This window comes from Neopsephotus bourkii, unplaced genomic scaffold (assembly GCF_033783945.1).
Source record: "Neopsephotus bourkii isolate Nb327-2 ecotype Australia unplaced genomic scaffold, CSIRO-AGI_Nbou_v1 NB_122, whole genome shotgun sequence".
Classification (NCBI taxonomy): domain Eukaryota; kingdom Metazoa; phylum Chordata; class Aves; order Psittaciformes; family Psittacidae; genus Neopsephotus; species Neopsephotus bourkii.
This window is the reverse complement of record NW_026900639.1, coordinates 1,106,615-1,127,748: the sequence shown is the minus strand read 5'-3', so window position 1 is coordinate 1,127,748 and position 21,134 is coordinate 1,106,615. Positions and strand designations below refer to the sequence as shown.

The following is a 21,134-nucleotide window of genomic DNA, read 5'->3' as shown; positions in this document are numbered from 1 at the left end:
TCTTAAGCTGTAAGGACCTTGCAGTGATGAGCAGGTCAAGGGAGGGGATTCTCCACCTCTGTTCTGCTCTGATGAGACCCCCCTGCTGCAGTCCTGCATCCAGCTCGGGGCCCCAACAGAAGAAGTCCATGGAGCTGTTGCAACAAGTCCAGAGGAGTCCACAAAGATGCTCCTAAGCATCAGTGCCTCTGCTATGGACACCGGCTGAGAGAGCTGGGCTTGTTCAGCCTGGAGAAGAGAAGGCTTCAGGGACACCTTAAGAGCAGCTTCCAGTGCCTAAAGGGGCTGACAGGAAAGCTGGAGAGGGGCTTTTGGCAAGGGCCTTAAGGACAGAACGAGAGGGAATGGCTTTAAACTGACAGAGGGGAGATTGAGATGAGATCTGAGGAAGAAGTTCTTCCTTGTGAGGGTGGTGAGGCCCTGGCACAGGTTGCCCAGAGAAGCTGTGGCTGCCCCATCCCTGGCAGTGTTCAAGGCCAGGTTGGATGGGGCTTGGAGCAATCTGGTCTAGTGGAAGGTGTCCCTGTCCTTGGCAGGGGGTTGGAACTGGATATTGGTTCCCTTCTGAGCCAAACCATTCGAGGATTCTGTGATTTTTACTTTGTGTTTCTTTTTTGTGGGTGCTCTGTTGCCCCATGGATTCCCACCTACCCTGCAAGTGATGGATATAAGGGAACATTGGGACTTCAAATTTGCTTACATCTTGTTACAAAAAGGCTTTTTAAACACGGGTTGTCTAGGGAAGGCAAGCACAGAGTCTGTAAGCTCCAGTGAAGGTGTAAAATATTTTAAATTGCAGTGCACACAGATGCTGAATATAAAGTAGAAAATAAAAGTAACCATTTTGTGTTGTGTTAGCGTGAGTTGTGCCCTTCTACGTTAAATACTTCTGCTAACCAGGTCTGGTGGGATGCGTGTTTAGAAGAGTAAGAGCTAGATAACTGAAATACAGACGCCTTTTGTCTTAGTGAGTTGGCCAGTTCAAGGAGCAAGCAATAGGAGAAAATGTTTTTATCTATTAGCTGTTCTCCCAGATCTTAAGTGAGAATCAGATCGGTTCAGTGACCCTGGCAGCCACCCAAAGCTCCTTTTCCTGTAGGTTCAGACCATTGCTTTAGGGTTCCTGAGCCTGTGCTGGCTCCCAGGGTTGTTCCCTAGGGCCCCAGGAGCATTTGGCTGGGCAGAGCCAAACCCTCCTGAGGCCAGAGGAATGACAGAGGTGGCAGTTGTGGCAGGGCTGGCCCGAGGCAGTGCATGAATTAGCAGCTGCTTGTTACCAGATACCCATTTTCCTCCCTCAAAAGCTGCTTCTTAAGAGAAGGAAAGCATTTCATGTCTTGCATTTCAGGAAGACCTCAAATCATGTTAAAGGCAGTAAGAATACCAAGGAATTTCCTTTAAAGAAGTCAGTTTTCTGCTGTCCCTCTTAAATAGGATCTAAAGCCACTTAGTAATTAGGGAACAATTGGTGGTGAGTCAGCCAGGCGAGGAAACTTCTGTCCTCTTACTGAGCTGTGCTGGGAAAGTTTAAAACATCTGGGTTAAAAAAAAACCTGGATGTAAATCTATACTACTGTAATTAGCCATTTGGAGGATGGAAACATCACTGAGGTCTGGGGATGGAAATGGAGCTGAGTAGCAGCGGTGTGTCGAGAGATATGAAGAAGAATGGAATAAATAGTATATTTTTTTGTGTTACTTTAAACAGAGCAACCTGTTTAATGGGCAAGGAGTTGCCCACTCTGGCTCTTCCCTCCTGTGGCCATGTCTTTGTCAGTGAGCAGTGCCCACAGGCGGAAGGACCGAGGTGCTGTCATCCTTCTCCCTGCTCGACTGTCCCCTTTGTGTTTGTTCCATGAAGGGTTTAATAAGACAAAATAATAGGTGAAGAGAGGAATAAATACCCAAGTGTCGCTGGTGTGCTCAACACTAAACCAGCCCAAACCATTCAACGATTCTAAGCCCTCAGTTTTCTTCTGCCCATCCCTTCACGCTGGTTGCTTCTCATGTAAACTCTCCAGGCAGTGGCAGGAAATGCTTTAATTATTGAAATCGAACCCTTCACGTCAATAAGGTTCACATTAACAAATCCTTGCAGCTACTCTGGGAACTCAAGGGTACATCTTAAATGTATGTGTTGGTAGCAATGTGCTTTTGATATGTAAATGGAACGCATGAACGTTGAGTGACTATATAGACAATATGCTGGATGCTTTGTAGAATCCATTATATTAGGGCTGCAAAGCATTTTTGCTCATAATCCCTGTTTTACCACACTCATAACTTCTCGAAATACCCACCTTTGATCTGAAATTTTCCTTGGTTGAGGTCTGATCAAAGTCCTTAGGCTTTTTTTCTTTAACTCCTTGGAAAAATCCCTCCAGCTGCTCTGTGTCTCGGGATGAAAATTCTTATTTGTAAAAAAGCATTAAAAAAACCCCATCCACACTTTCATTATGTTTTAAGCTGGATCTGTGGTCTAGTAAACAGCATACTCAAAACAGAAATGTGCTGTTTGTTCTTCACAAACATGCCTGTGTCTGCAGCTCCGGTGTGGTCCTTAACCAAGAAAGATGGGGTGCTGCTCTAGTCTGGGAGGTGCAGGTGCTGTGGTGTAATCTGTACCTTCTGCTTGGAGAGCCTCTTCCAAAACCTTCTGTGTTGGTCCTGCCTTGGAAAACTGTGACAGGGGGTCACAGACACTCAACCCTTTTGGGAGACATCCTGCTTATTCTACCCTCTCCAGGTTCCCTCTTGGCCCTGGAGATGTTACCTCCCCTCTCCGGGTATCTCAGTGCTGCCTAGCCAGTCCCTCAGACAACTTCTGCTGCATTTTTGTGTCTGTAAGCTTCAGCACCAACCTAAGTTGATAAATCCAGTGCAGCCTAGCTCATCTTCTGCCCTGGCTCCTTGCTTGATGAGTTGCTATGCGTGGTTGGTCAAGCAGCTGAAACAAATGAATGTTTTTAGCAGTTGATGTTTCTCTTGGGCATTTGGTCTCTCCAAGGTCTGCCACTGTCAGTGGTGGCCTTTTTGCTGCTGGTGCCCTGGGCCTGCAGTTTCCTAGAGTCTCACAAAACCTTTTCTGTCCCTCCCAGGTATGACACGCCAGCGTCTTCGAAGAAGAAAGTCCGGCTTAAGGACCGCAACAAGCTGTCCACGGAGGAGCGCAGGAAGCTGTTCGAGCAGGAGGTTGCCCAGCGGGAAGCCCAGAAACAGCAACAGCAACTCCAAAACCTGGGAATGACGTCCCCCCTGCCCTACGACTCCATGGGCTACAGCACGCCCCACCACAGCTTTATTGGCTACCCACCTGGCTACCCCATGCAAGCCTATGTAGATCCCAGCAACCCCAATGCTGGCAAGGTGCTGCTGCCCACACCCACCATGGATTCCATGTGCTCGCCAGCGGCGTATGAGCACCCGCAGACTTTGGTTGGGCACACGGTGGAACCAGCCCTCCCTACTTCTCAGCCGGTACCAGTAGTCCAACATGTAGCAACAACGATGGAGGTTACAACTCCGCAGTATGTAGCACAAAGCGATACCGTGGTCCATCAAGAACCCAATGTGGCCGTCCTGCCTGTGGCCACGTCAGGACCGGTGCAGAGCCAGAGCTATGGGGTCTGGGATTCCAGCCAGCAGACTGTAGCTGTCCAACAGCAGTACTCGCCAGCCCAGTCCCAACCAGCCATATATTACCAAGGACAGACTTGTCAGACAGTTTATGGTGTGACATCCCCCTACTCACAGACGACCCCACCTATTGTGCAGGTAATTTCCATGTCAGGCAAGGCCTGCAAAACAGGGTACCCTGCTGCAGCCAGGAAAAACACTGTTTTCTCACTCTTTGCTAGTGCTCGTAATATTAGAGCACCCTACTTTGTGCTGATACTAAGCTGCAGTAGCACTTCTCACATAACTTCCCATCTAAGAGTATGAGAAAAGCACATTTAGGTATTTTTTTGTGTACAAACACTATAGATTCATAAAAACATAGAATCACAGAATGGTTTGGGTTGAAAGGGGTGTTAAAGCTCATCCAGTTCCAACCCCCTGCCATGGGCAGGGCCACCTTCCACTAGACCAGGTTACTCAAAGCCCTGTCCAGTCTGGCCTTGAACAATTCAAGAAATGGGGCATCCATTATATCTATATTGGATATATTTTATGTAACATATAGTTGCTAGGGTCAAGCAGGAGTTTTTGTCTTGTTGAGATTTTTTTAAACCTGTTTATAAAAGTTATGTTTGTTTCTTTTTGATTGTTGATTCTGGTGACTGGATATTTCTGGGTAAGAGCTTCCACTGTCACTGACCAAGTAAGCAGTAGAACATGGAGGTGTGAGCTCGCCTTCTGTTGGCTTTTGGAAGTGGGGTCTGGAGCTGCCAGCTCTTGTATGACTTAAGCCAAGCAAAATACTCAACAGATCAACCTTCTTTATCTGTTTTCTCTGAATTACATGTCCTCTTCCATCAGGCTCAGCCTGGAGCTCCAAATGGCCATGCTAAAGTGCTTTATCCTTCTGCTTTTTCTTCACTAGCAAGTGTCTTGCCAATGGCTAATTCTTCCTAAAATCAAGATGTAGGCAATTGTACAACTCTGGGATACTTGATTTGGCTTGGATGTTACCTTCCAGTAGTCCTCAAGGACCGTTACTCTCTTCTTGCTTTCACTATTTGATTTCCAGCAAGGGAAGTTGTACTGTGCCCTCCTAAAAGGGCTTTTCTTTGGTAAAGCAAGCTGATTGATGATTCCCCATGCTCCTTTTCAGAGTTACGCCCAGCCAGGTCTCCAGTACATTCAAGGCCAACAGATTTACACAGCTCATCCGCAGGGAGTCATAGTGCAGCCACCAGCAGCAGTAACAACCATTGTTGCAGCTGGGCAGCCTCAGCCCATCCAGCAGGTAGGGCTCGGAGGGTCAAAAGGGATGGGGAACGTTCCTCTACATCTGCTTTGGTCTGGCTTTGGGAGTCATGTAGAGCTATGATTCCCCGTAGCTTCTGGATGCTGTGAAGGTAGTGGTGGTACCAGCTGGAGGAGTTTCCCTTATGGCAGCATGCTGGTACTCTTTGGGATGCTGTCCTCCAGCCTGAATGTGGGCATCAGTCACATTACTGGGGGCTTTGAGCCCAGATCTTGTGTTCAGGCTTTCTTTCAGCACATCAGGAGAAGGCTGTGTATGGGTGGGCATGTGGAAGTTCCACGACCTGCTTTTGGTGCTGAAACACTTCCATCAGAGCTGGTGGTTTTGGCATCCACCACAGAGAATTTAAGAGCACAGGTAGCAAAGTGGCTGTTATTACAAGCTCAGGATGTGGTTGAGTGGGTAATTGGGGTAAGAACTAGGGGGAGATACTGTCCTTGTTGCTTCTTGGGCAAACACTAGTGTTGTTCTTAAGATTTACCTTCAACAGAGTCTTTGTTGTGTTGGAAAGAGCCGTCAGGGCTGCTCTGACCTCTTATCGCTACCACTCACGTTTTACTCTTTGTCCCTTTTGTGCTGTTCTTAGCCAGAGCTTGTGGTGACCAATAACCTCCTGGACTTGCCTCCACCATCCCCTCCAAAACCCAAAACGATCGTCCTCCCACCCAACTGGAAAACAGCCCGAGATCCAGAGGGGAAGATCTATTACTACCATGTGGTAACGAGGTAAGTGTGGTTAGGAGGTGAGCATGATAACAAGGTGAGTGTGATGGTGGCTTTGGGGCTGGAGTTTGAGATACTTCTGCAGAAATGGTGCTTCATGCGCACAGGGAGCCAAAGAGCTCTTGTCGTATGTTTAGCCTCTTTAGCATATGCCTGAGCTTCCTGGCATCCACTCATCCATCCTTTCAAACTCCTTGCTCATTCCTGTGGCCTTTCTCTTGATCTCTGGTCTGTGTTCGTTCCACAGTGAGATACCTGTGGCTGTGCATTTGGCTTCAGGTGCCAAGGGCTGAGCCTTGCTCTGCAAGAAAACATTCCCCAGGGTCTCTGCTGTGATGTGTCCCATCTTTCCATGCTAGAATTGCCAACCTTCTTTATTTCCTGCCTGTGATGAGCTTTCCTTGATTCCACATTAAGTGTCACCAGTAAGAGAAAAATAGTGCAAATTCCCTTTTGAAGTTCTTGCTTGGCTTTAGCCTTCTCCAACTCAGAAGCCTACTTAACTTATCATTAATAGCAAAATGGGGCCATATGTTACACCCATGTAAAAGAGTTTTGATGACTGATGGACATCAGATGTCCCAGTTGATGGGACAGTCAGTAAGCAGGTACCAGTTACTTTAAAGAGTGTGACAGTGGTGTGTCTGTCCATCTGTCTTCCTCCAGGCAAACCCAGTGGGATCCTCCTACCTGGGACAGCCCAGGGGATGATGCCAGCCTTGAACATGAAGCTGAAATGGACCTTGGGACCCCAACTTATGACGAAAACCCCATGAAGGTAAGTGCAGGGTCAGGAAGGATAAACTTGCTGTTAGATCTCTTTGGCAGACCATGGGGACAGTCCTGTGCTGTGGAGCAGGAGCAGCATATGCCAGGGCTGTTGCTGAGGTTGGGTCAGCATTACACGTACCCCACCAGCCTTCCCTGCTCAGCAGGAAAAGGAGCCAATAGTCACAGTACCTTGAGGATCCATAAACATGTGAGTGTCCTGGGAGTGCTGGGGCTTGATAGATCCCTCAGGCAAGCTTCAGACTTAGTAGTGTGCAGCAACCCTGTGCTGCGCTGCTCTGGCTAATGCCTCCTTTCATTGTGCTCAGGAAGAGCATTAAAACCTGCCCTTGTGCAGCTTTATGAGCGCCCCAGATGACTCTAGCTGAAAGAACAACAAATATTCTTCATTAGCCTGTTTTCTGCAGCACGTTTTGCTTCTGTGGGAAGGGTTTGCTCTGTGTTCGCCTTGAGTCGATCCTGGTTTATCTGCACTTGCTGCTTCTGGGTTTGGGTTACAGATTGCTGTTGAAGGATGTCAGCATGCAAAGCGACACATGAGAGCCTGTTAATCAGAGACCTTCATTTTAGGCTTTAAGGAGAGGTTTTGTTAATAGCTGTAAATTGCATCCCCATGGAAGGGTGTGCTGTATGAGCTAAAACGTAGTGGTGTGGACCAGCCTGGGGATACTGGGAGGCTTCCTCGGGATGCTGAGAAGGTTGGGCTCTTCTGAGTGAGAAAAGAGTTGTGCTGCAGCTTTGCAGCTTGGGAGTCCTTTTGCTATGGACTGTAGAGGATCTCAGCAGTGCCTGTAGCTGCAGAGGGAGCAAGGAAAGATGCTTCTGTAAGTGCATGCAGGTGTTTATGTGCCAGATTCAAAACCTTAGGGGTAAAAAAGGGTGCTGAGGAGTGGAGCAGTGTTTGAAGGGCTTTACCTTGGGGCAGATGTGAATTGGCTGCTTCTGCCAGGAGTTTTTTGCTGCTCATTCAAACCCCCAAATCCCTGTTTTCCGGTGCAAAACTTCTCTGAAGCCATCAATACCTCATTCCTAGATTAAGACGGACCGCACAGCGTTGGCTGACCTTACAGTGATGTGGTTCTTACTCAGTGTAGAGCTTTAAATCTTGTTTCTTCTCAGCCAGGATGGCCTGAAGGTTGGGTTTTTCCCACTCATGGAAATAACATTGAATTCCCCTGTGGTCATAGCTCGCTCACTGCCGCCTCCGTAACGATGCTTCCACCCTGAAATCACAACCACATTCCCAGGATTTTTTACACGCCTCCTCCTCACCCCACACCTTTTCCATGAGGGATTAAACCCACCGGCATTGTGGCTCCGACCATCGGACAGCTGCTGCTGCTATTCCTGGTGTCCCCCCCGGCTGTGTGGCACCGGCAAAATCCTTGCAGTGGCGGTGCCTGGGGTATTCTATTTCCTCCAGAGCCCTCTTCCGAGCATCATCTGCTCCCTTCTTGATACCCCCCAAGCCCCAGCATCGCCATGCTGGTGTCAGTGGTGGGTGAGCTCGCCTGGTGCTCACATGCTGGTATAAGGATTTTGATGGAAAGGCACAAGAGGTGCGTGAAGTCACGCTCATTGTTTCCCTGTTTTTTCCCTTGGAAAAGGGGTTTCACGAGAGGGGGCCCCAACGGAGCACTCAGGGAGGCTGACACACAGGGCTGGAAAAGAAAGGTGGAAAAAGCCCAGATTTATTTCATGGATGTGTTAGTGTCTCTCTGCTCATTTGTTTCTTGCTTTTCTCCCACCATAGCTGGTTTTTCCCAGGGTTTCCTCCACCGATGCTGGTTTTGCAGGCTGTTTTTTCCCTTTTTCCCCCAGCTTTCATCCCAAGCAGGGCTGATCAATGTGGATACCACAGTTTTGGGGGCTTTCTCTGTATTACAGTTTTCCTAGCGGGCAGCATGGCCCTGGATTAGGGGAATGCTTTGGAGGAGCTATAGGAGAAGCACTGTGGTCATGTCCACAGAGGCTGAAGTCCTTTGATAAGCTCAGTCTCACTGTTAACCAAACTGACCCCCGCATAGAAAATCACTCCTCCTTTGTGCTGTCTTAGGGGAATTAAGAGAAACTGGGGTGTGCTGGAGATGCTGGGGAGATGGAGAAGGTCCTGGGGATGGTGAAGGTCTTGGTAATGGAAGGTGGCAGGGCTTGATGATGCCGCCACTGTGCTGGTGCCGGATCCGGTGCCATGCTGGGAGCCAGCAGGGAGCCATCTGCTCCCCATCACTGGCCTTTTGATGTTGCTGCCCGAGCCCCGGGGCAGGGAGCGAGGAGCTTTGATGTGCAGCCAGCCCAGAGACACACCAGTGCTCGCTCAGGACAGCCCTGGGCAGTAAAACCTCCCTGTCAAGGGTTGATTTAAACCCCGCAGTGGTTTGCTCACGGGATTGTGCAGCTCTGCCCTCCAGCCTCAGCCAGGCAAGTCTTTGGAATTTGAAAGGGGTGGGATGGCTGGATCCTGCTTTTTTCTGTGTTAAGTACTTTAAAAAAATGGTGTTTTTTTTAAGTTAAAAGAAGCACTAAGCCACTTCCAAAGAGCAAATCTCCCCCAGCTTTTCAAGCCTGTAACAAGCTGGTTTGCTGTCTCCATCTTTAAAATCCAATCAGGATAACCTGCCACACACAAACCTCTCCTGAAAAACAGCGCCAGAGGAGAGATCCTGCTTTCCATTTTCTTGAAGCTGAGAAGGTCGCAGGGCTGGAAGGCAGAGCCCACAGGGCTGGCATGTGTGGATGCTCACTGGGGTGCAGCCGCTGTGATTTCCACTCCATTAAAGCAGGCAGCAAATTAAGTCAGCCATGTTTGTGCTCTGGGGGATTAGTATTTAGGGGAACAGTCAGAAATCCCTGTAAAATTCACCTTTATCCTTCCATGATCGTCTGTAGCTAAGGAGAGGTGGTAGATGCGCCATCCCTGGAGGTGTTCAAAGCCAGACTGATCCTGTTGTCACTGCAGGAGGGTTGGACTAGGTGACCTCTGAAGGTCCCTTCCAACACAGACCGTTCCATGATTCTAAAATCCACTGTAAATTCTCGCTGGCAGAGTCCCAGCCATTGCAGTGCTTTCAGCACGAGGTTCCACTGGTGAGCTTCCGTGCCGGCTCCAGTGGGGATGGTTCTGCCGGAGCCATGGCCTTGGTTAACGGGATGAATACATGTTGCTCCATCAGCCCACAGAGGGGGGTTAGGACAGTGTTCCCTTCACCTGGGTGTGCATCCAGGCTGGATCTATCCCTGCCAATGATTGTTGTGCTGGTAATTTGGAGATGAACGGGGAGGGGGCAACCTATGCTTCCCCCTTATCTCCCCCCAGAACAGCCCTGCCCCCCAGGACCACCTCACACCCTTTTTCGAGCTTTTTTTCCCCAAAGAAGACAAGGGTGAGGAGTGGGCCCTGCATCTCCCAGGGGGTTGTGCTCCCAGCCCAGCAGTGTGGCTGGAGCACGCTGGAAAGTGCGCTGGGACTGGGCTGGGGAGCACTCTGCGTGTGCTGGCACCAGGCTGGAGAGCCCAGGATCAGGCTGGGAAGTGTGCTGGTACTGGGCTGGAGCACTGGGCTAGGAAGCATGCCAGGATCAGGGTGGGGAGTGCACCAGCACTGGGCTGGGAAGCTCATGGGGAGCAGGCTGGGAACCATGCCTGGATTGAGGTAAGGAGCATGCCAGCATCCGGCCAGGAGGTACACTGGCACTGAACTGGGAAGCGTGTCAGGACTGGGTAGGGAGCACACTGGGACTTGGCTGGGAAGCTTACCAGGAGCATGCCTGGATTAGGCTGGAGAGCGTGTGAGCATTGGGCTGGGAAGCTCACCGGGACTGGGCTGGGAGTTTTGTTGGGAATGGACTTGGAAGTGTGCTAGGAGTGGGGTGGAGAGCATGCCGGCAGTAGGCTGGGAAGCTCACCGGGACCAGGCTTGGAAGGGTGCCTGGATTGGGCTAAAGAGAGTGCTGCTGGAAAGCATGCTGAGACCGGGCTGGGAAGTGTACCAGGACCAGGACCAGTGCGTGTTGGCAGTGGGTGGGAAGTTCACTGGGACAAGGCAGGGAAGTGTGCACTGCCTGCCTGGCTGTGGGGTAGGGTTGGACAGGAGGATTACTGTGCTCAAGGTGGGGACAGGGATGGGTGATCCTGGCTCGCTCCGGGCGATGTCGAGCATCCTCTTCTTCCTTCCCTCCATTCTAGTCTTCCAAGAAGCCCAAGACAGCGGAAGCGGACACATCCAGCGAGCTGGCCAAGAAGAGCAAGGAGGTGTTCAGGAAAGAAGTGAGTGCCCCCAGTGCCGGGAGTCGGGTTGGGGTCTGTCACCATCCATGGGGTCACTGGGTCCTCGGGGCCGCGTTGCCCTGGGGCTGGTGAGCGCGGGCAGGGCCAGATCCTGTTCTCCTCTGGCGCAGATGTCGCAGTTCATCGTGCAGTGCCTGAACCCGTACCGCAAACCCGACTGCAAGGTGGGGCGCATCACCACCACCGAGGACTTCAAACACCTGGCGCGCAAGGTGGGGACACGCGGGGACACGTGGGGTGGCCCCTTCATCCCTGGGGCGGCTCTGTCACCCCGTCTGCCGCCTGATGGGAGGATAAGGGAAGGAACAGAGTGGTGTTGAGGGCATCGGCTGATGTTTGGGGAATAATGGGGAATGTTGAAGGGGGAAGTAGGTAACATTTGGGGAATAATAACAAAATAGTTCTGGGAATAATAGGAGATATTTTGGGAATATTTGTGGGGAAAATAAGCAAGTGTTTGGGAATAACAGGAAATATTTGGGGAATAATAGGAAATGCTTGGGGAATATTGAGTATTTGGTGAAAATAGCAAATATTTTGGCAATATTTAGGGAATATTGGGGGAATGCTTGGAGATTAATAGGAAATGCTTGGGGAATATTGGAGTATTTGGTGAAAATAGCAAATATTTGGGTAATATTTAGGGAATATTGGGGGAATATTTGGGAAAAGAAAATATTAGGGGAACAGTAGGAAATATTTAGGCAATATTGGGGACGTGTGGGGAATATTGGGGGAAAAAATGGGGAATAATGGGAAAAATTTAGGGAATATTTGGGGGAAATAGATACAATAATAGCAAATATTTGGGGAATATTGGGGAATACTTGGGAAAGTAGCAAATAGTTGGGAAATAATGGCAAAATAGCTTGGGGAATAGCTGGGGACTAATAGCCAATATTTGAGGGATATCAGGAAATACATGGGGACTATTGGGCAATAACAGGAAATGCTTAGGGAATAATAGGGGAATAATGGCCAATAGTTGGGGAATAATAGCAGAATATAGGGGATGGTAACAGAACGGCTTAGGGAGTCCCCAGGGTGCGCATTATCGGGAATAACAGTGAGTATTCCCTGCAGCTCACCCACGGAGTCATGAACAAGGAGCTGAAATACTGCAAGAACCCGGAGGACCTGGAGTGCAACGAGAACGTGAAACACAAAACGAAGGAGTACATCAAGAAATACATGCAGAAGTTCGGGGCCATCTACAAACCCAAAGAGGACACGGACCTGGAGTGAGCTCCGCCTCGGCCGCGCCGAGCCCCGGGATACCCCGACTCCACCAGGATTCACCACGTCAAACACCAACCTGTGCATTCCCTCCTTTGATTTCGCTTTGGTTTGCATCAGAGAAAGGAAATAAACTCGGTTCCCTGCGGCGGGAGCGGTTCGGGCGCACCACCAACCTCTGTATTATATTTTAACCTGTATGTGAATATATGGATAATTTTTCCTTTGTTTTCCCCCTTTTTCCCCCCCTGCTTCTAGCCCAGGACGTGCCGATCCCACGGGAACACTTTGTAAGGATAGTTTGGGGGTTTCTTACTTCTTGGCTTTTAATTTCGTTTCTTGGTTGGTTCCTTTTGGTTCCGCGAGGTTTGATCCCTTCTCCTTGTAAATAGCGCGGAGCGGGGCTGCCCCCGGGTTTGCGGCAGGCCTCGTGCTATGTTGATAAGATTGATTTTACTGCTTCAATCATTTTACTTTATCCAATTTTTACGGAACTTTTTATGTAAAAAAAAAAAAAAAAAAAAATTAAATAAAAAGAAAAAATGACAAAAAATCAACACTGGCCCCGGACCCAAAAGAGGTTTGGCATGGCCGGGGCAGGGAGGAACCTACTAGTGGCACCGGTAGGGAAATGGGTGGTGTGTCCCTCCTTGCTCTTAGACCCCCCATCAGCGTTAGCATCCCCAGGGGGGGAGCAGGATGGGGTTTTGGGGTGACACAGCTCAGGGCAGGGGTGCCTGTGTGTGTTTTGGGGCTGAAATAGCTCTTTTCTGTCAGTGTCCCTCAGTGCCACTCTTGAGGTGTGTGGTGGTGGTGTCCCCCCCCACCAGTGCCACCCACCCGCGTGTTGTCCTTATGGGGACAGGTGTGGGACGTGGGGGGACACATGGACAGCTGGAGACACGTAGCTTGGGGACACGTGAATGTGGGATTGTGGTGACACACGCTTGTGGGGACACAAAGGCACCAGAGGGAACACATCCTGGGGGCGTGTGGCTGTGGGGGACGCACAGAAACTTGGGGGTACATGGGTGCTTGAAACACACACGGACACCTGAGGGGGACACATCCCATGGAGATGCACCTTGTGGACACACATGGACATCTGAGGACACGTGATGGGAACAGGTGCTGGTGGGGACACACAGACACCCAGGGACAATTGAAAGCTTGAGGACACATCCTACTGATGCGTTTGTGGGGACACATGGACACCAGGGGATGCGTGAACGCCTGAAGGGGCACATCCCATGGACACGCGCTTACGGGGACGCACGGACACTGAGGACACCCATTCTGGTGGCACACAAGTGACACATTTAATGTGCCCATGTAAGGACCAGCCGCGTCCCTCACCTCCCACCCTCCACCACCACCCACAGCCACCAAATCACATCCCTGTCCCCATCCCGCCCCCAACACCCCTAGAAAAGTACAAAACCCAGTCATAGAAAACCCCAAAGAGCTCTGGCAGGAGGAGCCGCCGGTGCCCCGGTGTCCTTGGTCACACAGCAGAGGTGGCATCCCCGGGTCCAGCCAAGTGCCGCGCCGCATCCTGCCGCCCGATGGCACCCAGCGCCTGGCACAGGGCCTCCAGCGTGGCCCCCTCGGTGCTGGCCCAGGCGCTGAGCAGGGTGCGGGTGGGCGCCCGGCCCCGGCCGAAGGTGCCGATGGCTTCGGGGCCGAAGCCCAGGTGTGCGGCCAGGCTGCGCCAGTCCCCACCGGGACCCCCGCTCTCCAGCAGCCGCTCCAGCTCCTCCTGGCGCTGCGGTGGCACTGTGCTGAATGGGTGCCCCTCGGGGTAGGGGGCTGCGGGGGAGCGAGGGGCAGAGCTGGCACCTCAATTCCCATTTTGGTGCTCCCCAACCCCATTTGGGTGCTCCCCATGCCATGGATGCTACACAACCCCATCTGGGTGCTTCTCAGGACATGGGTGCTCCCCAGCTTCGTTTGGATGCTCTCTGACCTCATCTGAGTGCTACTCAACCGCATCTTGGTCCTTCATAGGGCATGGGTGCTCCTTGACCCCATTTGGGTGCTCCCTGGTGCAAATATGCACCCTCACCCCATCAGGATGCTCCCTGGACTGTGGGTGTATCCCATCCCCACCTGGGTGCTCCTTGGGGTGTGAGTGCCCCCCAAAACCTGTGCAGATGCTCCCAAAGTATGGATGTTCCTTGGGGCATGGGTGCTCCCCAACCCACCCAGGTGAACCCCAAGGTAGGGACGCTTCCCAACCCCACATGGGTGCTCCCTGGGGTTTAGGTGCACCCCAACCCCATACAGGTGCTCCACAGGCCATGGTGGCACCCCAAACCCATATGGATGCTCCCTGGGCCAAGGTGGTGCTCCCAACAGCATCCCAACCCCATCCAAGATGCTCCATGGGGACAGATGCACCCTGACCCCAACCCCCCCGTGATGCTCCTCAACCCCATCCCGATGCCACTGGGGGACAGACGTGCTGTGGGTGGTGGGTGCTCACCCTTGCCGGGCTGGTGGGGCTCCTGCAGGCTGTGGGTGTCGAGGAAGACCCCGCTGTCGCTGTGCAGCTTCTCCCCCTCGGGACATGTCCCCATGTCCCCTGCCCGCGCCTTGGCCAGCGCCTGCTTCTGCCTGCATGTGCGCCAGCTGCCCGCGGCCGGGGGAGGTCACCCGGGGTGCCGGGGTCTTGCTCCCCCCCATCATTGTCCCGTGTGCCCCCCCCAGACCTACCACTTGAAGGCCACGTAAGCCAGGAGCCCCACCACGACGGCGGCCAGGAGGGAGCAGTACACGGGGATGATGTCCTCGCCGCTGCCCTCCGGTGGTGGCAACACAAGCTCAGGGGTGGCAGGCGAGGGGTCCCCCGTCACCAGCTCCTCATCTGTGGGGGTTCGGACGGAGACCCCCCCAAAAGGTCAGGGGAGCTCCGTTTGCCCAGCCGCTGCCTCAGTGTCACCTTCAGAGGGGACACTGAGGCCCGGCCGCCCCATCCTGGCTCACACACACACACACAGAGCAGGGGGTACCCGGGTACCACTCACGGGTGCAGAGGGTGTCGCGGGCAGGGGTGCAGGGCCTCGCGGGGGGCAGCGGGCAGGGGGTGCAGGGCAGGCAGGGCTCCTCCGCGCTGCTCACCGCAGAGAAGGTCCGGTCTGGGGGGGGGGGGGGGGTGAGGGTGGGTGCTGGGGTGGGTTTGGGTGCGGGGGGGCCGCGGGGTACTCACTGTGCGCGCAGGGCTGGCAGCGGGTGTCAGCGTGGCCGCAGGGCTCCGAGACACCGAACCCGGGGGGGCACGGGGTGCAGCACCCCCCCGCCGCCGTCCGCCTCCCGCACTCCTCGCCGCGACCCGGAACCTACGTGGGGGGGGAGGGGGGGGCGGCATCAGGATCTGCCCCTTTCCTGCCCCCGGGGGGGGGGGGGAACCGAGAGCCCTCCCAAACCTCCGCTGTGCTCCCCACCCCTCGGTGGGGTCTTGGGCACCCCGTGGTCCCACTCGGGATGGAGGAGTAAAGGGGTGCCTGGGGGGGGGGGGGTCACGGGTACCAGTGCTTGGGAAGAGGGGGAGGGTAAAATAGACCGGGTTGGGGTAAAGAACTGAGGAATAAGTTAAAAAATAAATAGAAAGAAAGAATAAGGGGAAATAAATGGACTTGGAAAATCACGGGAAAATAATAATGGAAAAAGTAAATTAAATAGTAACGTAAAAATTAAAAAGGATCACGAAATAAAATAGGTTGAGGTGAACTAAAAAGAAAGAAAACGAAATAAGATGAAATAAAGGGAAATAAAGTGAAACGGGATGAAACAAAATTAAATCAGGTAAAATAGAACGAAATAAAGTAAAATAAAATAAAAACAAATTAAATAAACTAAACCCAAACGAACAAAACTGAAATAACCCCAAATACAGTAAAGCAAGCCAAAAAGAAACACAACGAAACTGAAGTGCAACGAGGCACCGGTTGGTCCCGGAGCGGTACCGGGGAGTTCCGTCCCGCACTGCTCCTGTCCCGATCCCGTCCCGTCCCATCCCATCCCGCCCGGTCCCGCCCGCACCGAGCAGAGCAGCAGCAGCAGCAGCAGCAACAGCACCGGCCCCGGCCCCGGCAGCACCGCACGGCCCCGCCGCATCGCGGAGACCCGGGCCCGGCCCCGTGGGCTCCGAGCCCAGCTGAGCCGATCTGCTCCGAACCGCTCCGATCCGCTCCGATCCGATCCGGCCCTGCTCGCTTCGCTCCGCTCCGCCTCGGTTCGGCTCCCCTCGGTCCGGTCCGGTCCGGTCCGGCTCCGCTCGGCTCGCTCCGGTCCGCCTCGGCGGGGCTGGGCGCGGCTCCCCCCGGCCCGAGCCGGGCCGGGCCGGGAGGGGCGCTCCGCCATTGGCTGCGAGCCGAGGGGCGGGGGGCTCTCCGCTGGACTCCGCCCCTCCCGGCTGGGCTGGGTTCGGGTCTCTAAGGGTTCGGGTCCCGCCCCGGCCAGCCAGGGGGGTACCGGCCCCACCGGGACCGGCCCGACCCAAACAAAGCCGAAGCGCGCCGCTTCCCGCCGGTTACGCTGAGTGTCCCCCTCACCGCTCGCCCCCTTCTTGCCCAGGGGCAACAATGGCTGGAAGTGGGAAAAGCAGCTTTATTGATGCGGTATTGGGGTGCAGCACCCTGGGGTGAGTGCAGGGGCTCGGGGTGTCCAGTGTGGGTGCAGGATCTCGGTGTGGGAGTAGCGGGACCTTGGCGCGGGTGCAGCCCTGTGCTGTGGGTGCAGTGTCCTGGCATAGGCGCAGGGTCTCGGTGTGGGTTCAGCTCCCCACTCTCCCCCCTACCAGCCGCGGACGGGGTGCCAGAGCTCCACCACCTTCCCCTCAGCGTGGATGTAGTAGACAGGGTGCATGGCAGCGGTGGCACAGGCCTGTGGTGGGTAGGAACGCTGAGCCACGGCAGGGCATGGCAGGGCATGAAGGGATCGATACTCACATGGAACGGGATGAGAGCCAGGATGCTGCCCAGCGGGTAGCGCCCAAAATCCAACTGTCCATCGACGGCTCCCACCTGCCCATGCTCCTGCGTCAGCCCCACCAGCCTGTGGGGACACGCCGTCACATCCCCACCCTTATCTGCTCCCCCCATGTCCCGCCGTGGTGCTCACCGGAGCTCGGGGTGCCCCTCAATGGCGGCGCAGCCTGCGGGCGACTGGTCCCGGCCATGGAGGCTGAGGGCGGCCCACCCGCAGTCCACCAGCAGCTGGTTGCGGTGCGGGTAGTGACCGATGACCCTGGTGAGGACGCGGATGGCCACCTCCTCCGGCAGACAGGAGCCCAGCAGCGTCTGCTGCAGGTCTGGGGGGAGATGATGGTGCCCGGGTCAGGCTGGGGTGCATCCCACCCCAGGGGGTCCCACCAGGGCTGGGGGGGGGGGGGGGTCCTGACCCACCGTAGAGGAGGTAGTTGCCCGGGTGGACCTCGGTGAGCTGGGCCATCTCCGGCACCGGGTGGCTGCAGGATGGTGTGGAGCCGATGCTGGCCTGGGGACACGGCACCCCCGCCTGCCGCAGCCTGCGGGCACATGGGACCTGCTGAGTGCCCTGGGGGACAGCACCCCCAGGCACCATGGGGAGCAGGACCTGAGTGGTGGTGCCTCAAAGAGCTCCAGATGTGCCAGGGAGCACCCCAGACGTTCAAGGGAGCCATCCAGATGTGGCAGAGCTGCCCCCCCCTGTGTGCCAGGAAGACCCCAAGGGAGCCAGCCAGATGTGCCATAGAGCCCCACTCGAGGCGGGTCTCCCCTTTGTCCCTGATAATCCAGGGCACCTTCCCAATGTGCCTGGGACCCCTTCCTGATGTTTCTGGACCCCTCTAGATGTGCTACAGCACCCACCAGATGTGCTTGGGGCCAGCCCAAGATGTACCTGGGAGCCCCAGCTATGCCAGAGCAGCCCCTCCAACTTTGGGGATGAGGAGGTATTGGGGGGCAGGAGGTTTCCCTGCGTGCCTTGGTTTCCATTCATGCCTCAGTTTCCCCATCACAAACCAGTGCCAGAACCGGTTGGGGTGGGACTGGGGAGCACATCCCTATGTAGGGAGCGATGGGGGTCCCAGGGGACCCCACTGACCTCGCCCCACCTCCTCAGCAGGAACCATCCGGCAGCAATTCCCTCCAGGATGCAGAACCCCGCTGGGACAAAAGGGTGACAAGGAGGAGGGGGACAATGACACAGGTCACAACCCGCCACCAAAGCTACATCAAAGGTGACTGGAGCCGCCAACATCCTCCTCCAGATCCCCGGGGGGGCTTTGTAAGGCACCTTTTATGGGGGTGATTTGCATTTACAACCAGGCACCGGGGCTTTATGGGGTTGGAGACACGGCTGTGGTGTGGATGGGGACATCCCCCCCTGCAGAATACCCCTTAACTCCACCGGTCCCTGGGTTCGGGCACTCACGCGGTGACGAAGTCGAGCACGGCGCTGGTGGTGGCTCTGGCGATGGCTTGGACAGCCTGGACGTCGCGGCAGCCGTACGTGTTCCCACAGTGAGCATAGACCCCGACCAGTGCCACCTCCTCTGGTGCCTCCTCGGCGATGGCCCGCGCCAGGGCCATGGCACCGGGGTCTGTGGGGCGCACACCGGCTGCAGGGTGCAAGGAGGGTCTCGATGTGGGTGCTGGGGTGCTGGGTTGGAGGAGACCTTAAAGCTCATCCAGTTCCAACCCCCTGCCATGGGCAGGGACACCTTCCACTAGACCAGGTTGCTCCAAGCCCCATCCAACCTGGCCTTGAACACTGCCAGGGATGGGGCAGCCACAGCTTCTCTGCGCAACCTGTGCCAGGGCCTCACCACCCTCACAGGGAAGAACTCCTCCCTCATGGGGCTTTGGGCCACCTCTACCCCACGGCACATCCTTGAGTACTATTTTGGGGGAAGAGTGTTTTAAACGCCCCATCCTGGTTCAGTTGTTGGGGAGCATCCCACCCCATCGAGCATCCTAGGGGCTGGTGCGCGGGTGAAAACCCCCTTGTAGAGGAGGTGTCCCTCACCCAGGGTATTGCATGGGTACACGGGGGTGCCACCTACCCCGGCCATTCCCACAGTCAAGCTTGAGCCAGACGAGCCAGCGCTTGCCGGGGGGCAGCGGGTGCTGGCGCAGCAGAGCCAAGGCCTGGGGGCTGTCGAGGAGGAGCTGGAAGGCGTCGAGGCGCTGGGCCAGGGCAGCGCACTCCTGCAGCCGCCCCCCCGGCAGCGGGTAAGCGTACAGGATGTCGTCAAAGCCCCCCGCTGCGAAGAACCGGGCCTCGGCCAAGGTGGACACCACGATGCCACGGCGCGTGCCGCCGGTGGCCAGCTCGGCACCCTCGCTGGGGGACGTGGTGGGGAGGTGAGAGGGGCATGCTACGGCGGTACCAGGGGGGGAAGGTGGGGAGAGGATGGGGTTGCTGCTGGGATGGTTGCGGGGTACTGGGAGGGATAGTGGGGGGAGAAGTGGGGAGATGCGGGGATGCTGGGGGTGAAAATGGGTGATGCTGGGTGGGATACTGGGAGGATACTGGAGGGACGATGGGGAAGAAGGTGGGGAGAGGATGGGGTTGCTGCTGGGATGATTGGGGGGTACTGGGAGGGATAGTGGGGGGAGATGCTGGGGGCAGGATTGGGGATGCTGGGGGTGAAAATGGGTGATGCTGGGTGGGATACTGGGAGGATACTGGAGGGACGATGGGGAAGAAGGTGGGGAGAGGATGGGGTTGCTGCTGGGATGATTGGGGGGTACTGGGAGGGATGGGGGGGAGATGCTGGGGGCAGGATCGGGGATGCTGGGGGTGAAAATGGGTGATGCTGGGTGGGATACTGGGAGGATACTGGGGGGACGATGGGGAAGAAGGTGGGGAGAGGATGGGGTTGCTGCTGGGATGATTGCGGGGTACTGGGAGGGATAGTGGGGGGAGATGCTGGGGGCAGGATCGGGGATGCTGGGGGTGAAAATGGGTGATGCTGGGTGGGATACTGGGAGGATACTGGGGGGATGATGGGGAAGAAGGTGGGGAGGTGCTAGGGGGGGTATTAAGTGGGATGTTGGATGGGAAATACGGGGGAAGGATGGGGGGTTGCCGGGGAGGATTCCTGGGGGATACTGGGAGGGAAGATGGGGAATGCTGGAGGGAGGATGGGGAAATGCTAAGGGCGATCTTTTGGGGATGCTGAAGGGGGATTTGAGGGAGGAAGATGTGGAGATGCTGGTGGGGAAGGTGGGGGGAATGTTGAGGGGCTCTGGGGGGATGCCAGAGGAGGATTTTGAGGGAAGGATGGAGAGACACTGGTGGGGAAGGTGGGGAATACCAGGGGGATGTTGGGAGTTAGAACAGGGAGATGCTGGGGAAGAGGGTGTGGGGATGTTGGGGGGTGCTGGGGCAGATACTGGGGACGCACTCACAGGGTCTTGTGGGTCTTGACGTGGGGGCGCAGGCGCAGGCCCAGGGCCTGGCAGCGCTCCCGCATGCGCTCGGCATTGCGCCGCATCGTCGCCTGGTCCAGGGTCAGCGCCGGGGTGGGCAACTGCTGCAGGGGGGCTCCCAGCCACGTGCTGGTGCTGCGGGGAGGGGGCACGGAGGGGGGGGGGGGAAAGAGGGAGCCTGACCTGCACCCACCCCAAAGCCAGCCCCGCACGCAGCCATGCACCCCCACACCTGTACCCAGCGTACATCCCCTCCATTAAAAACCCTGCACCCACGCTAGGATCATCCTGTATCGGTACTGGGTCACTGGGAACAGGGACAGCTGGCACAGGCCACTGGGAACTGGGCTACGTGGGGGACGTGAGCCTGTGCCACCTAGGCTGGCTGCGCCACTTGGGCCAGGCCAAGCAGAGGGACCTTGGTGTCCCCAGCGACACCCAGGGCACCCAGCACAGCCTCTCCGGGGGGAAGGTGCCGCCGGCACCCTGAGCACCCATCCCTCCCCATCCCTCCCCTGCGCTGTCCTGTCCTGTCCCACCTGCCTGTCCGTCCGTCCATCCCTCCGCCCGCCGCTGCGGCTGCTCCCGGCTCGGCGGCCCCGCTGGTGCCCGCTCCACGTGATGCCACGGGCACCGCAGCCAGCCTCGGCCGGGGACAGAGGTCGCTGCCGGCCATGGGGCCCCCCCGGGGGTGGCGGTGCAGGGGAGGACACGGGCGCCGCGGCCGGGGACACTCGGTCTGCCTGGGACAG

At 55.7% G+C, this 21,134-nt stretch overlaps 3 protein-coding genes across 6 annotated transcripts in view; 1 reads left to right on the top strand and 2 right to left on the bottom strand.

Moving 5' to 3' along the window:
• The window catches only part of SETD2 (SET domain containing 2, histone lysine methyltransferase), a 64,638-nt gene extending 52,413 nt beyond the window's left edge, over window positions 1–12,225 (top strand). For all 3 annotated transcript variants that reach the window (XM_061365724.1, XM_061365717.1, XM_061365708.1), the window contains 7 exons: window positions 3,099–3,774; window positions 4,775–4,909; window positions 5,517–5,656; window positions 6,320–6,431; window positions 10,628–10,708; window positions 10,840–10,941; window positions 11,813–12,225. In XM_061365724.1, coding sequence (XP_061221708.1) covers window positions 3,099–3,774; window positions 4,775–4,909; window positions 5,517–5,656; window positions 6,320–6,431; window positions 10,628–10,708; window positions 10,840–10,941; window positions 11,813–11,974 — 1,408 coding nt within the window. In that variant the 3' untranslated portion in view covers window positions 11,975–12,225. The remainder of the gene's footprint in view (window positions 1–3,098; window positions 3,775–4,774; window positions 4,910–5,516; window positions 5,657–6,319; window positions 6,432–10,627; window positions 10,709–10,839; window positions 10,942–11,812) is intronic.
• A 1,127-nt stretch (window positions 12,226–13,352) lies between these two features.
• LOC133218803 (tumor necrosis factor receptor superfamily member 16-like) lies at window positions 13,353–16,327 on the bottom strand. Of its 2 annotated transcripts, XM_061365604.1 has the most exons (6): window positions 16,007–16,327; window positions 15,174–15,303; window positions 14,992–15,102; window positions 14,681–14,831; window positions 14,451–14,596; window positions 13,353–13,774 (listed from the first exon to the last, which is right to left on the bottom strand). In XM_061365604.1, the coding sequence occupies exons 1-6, from the start codon at window positions 16,325–16,327 to the stop codon at window positions 13,470–13,472; spliced, it is 1,164 nt and encodes a 387-aa protein (XP_061221588.1). In that variant the 3' UTR covers window positions 13,353–13,469. The 2 variants fall into 2 exon arrangements, with proteins under 2 accessions (XP_061221588.1, XP_061221597.1); XM_061365613.1 differs by lacking the exon at window positions 14,992–15,102 and having other exon boundaries at window positions 16,007–16,096.
• A 341-nt stretch (window positions 16,328–16,668) lies between these two features.
• Window positions 16,669–21,073, bottom strand: LOC133218870 (D-serine dehydratase-like). The gene is made up of 8 exons (XM_061365694.1): window positions 20,922–21,073; window positions 20,362–20,517; window positions 19,011–19,291; window positions 18,380–18,566; window positions 17,371–17,492; window positions 17,087–17,276; window positions 16,915–17,020; window positions 16,669–16,849 (listed from the first exon to the last, which is right to left on the bottom strand). Exons 1-8 carry the CDS (start codon window positions 21,056–21,058, stop codon window positions 16,760–16,762), a joined length of 1,269 nt encoding a protein of 422 aa, XP_061221678.1. The 5' UTR covers window positions 21,059–21,073; the 3' UTR covers window positions 16,669–16,759.
• Between the last annotated feature and the right edge of the window lie 61 nt (window positions 21,074–21,134).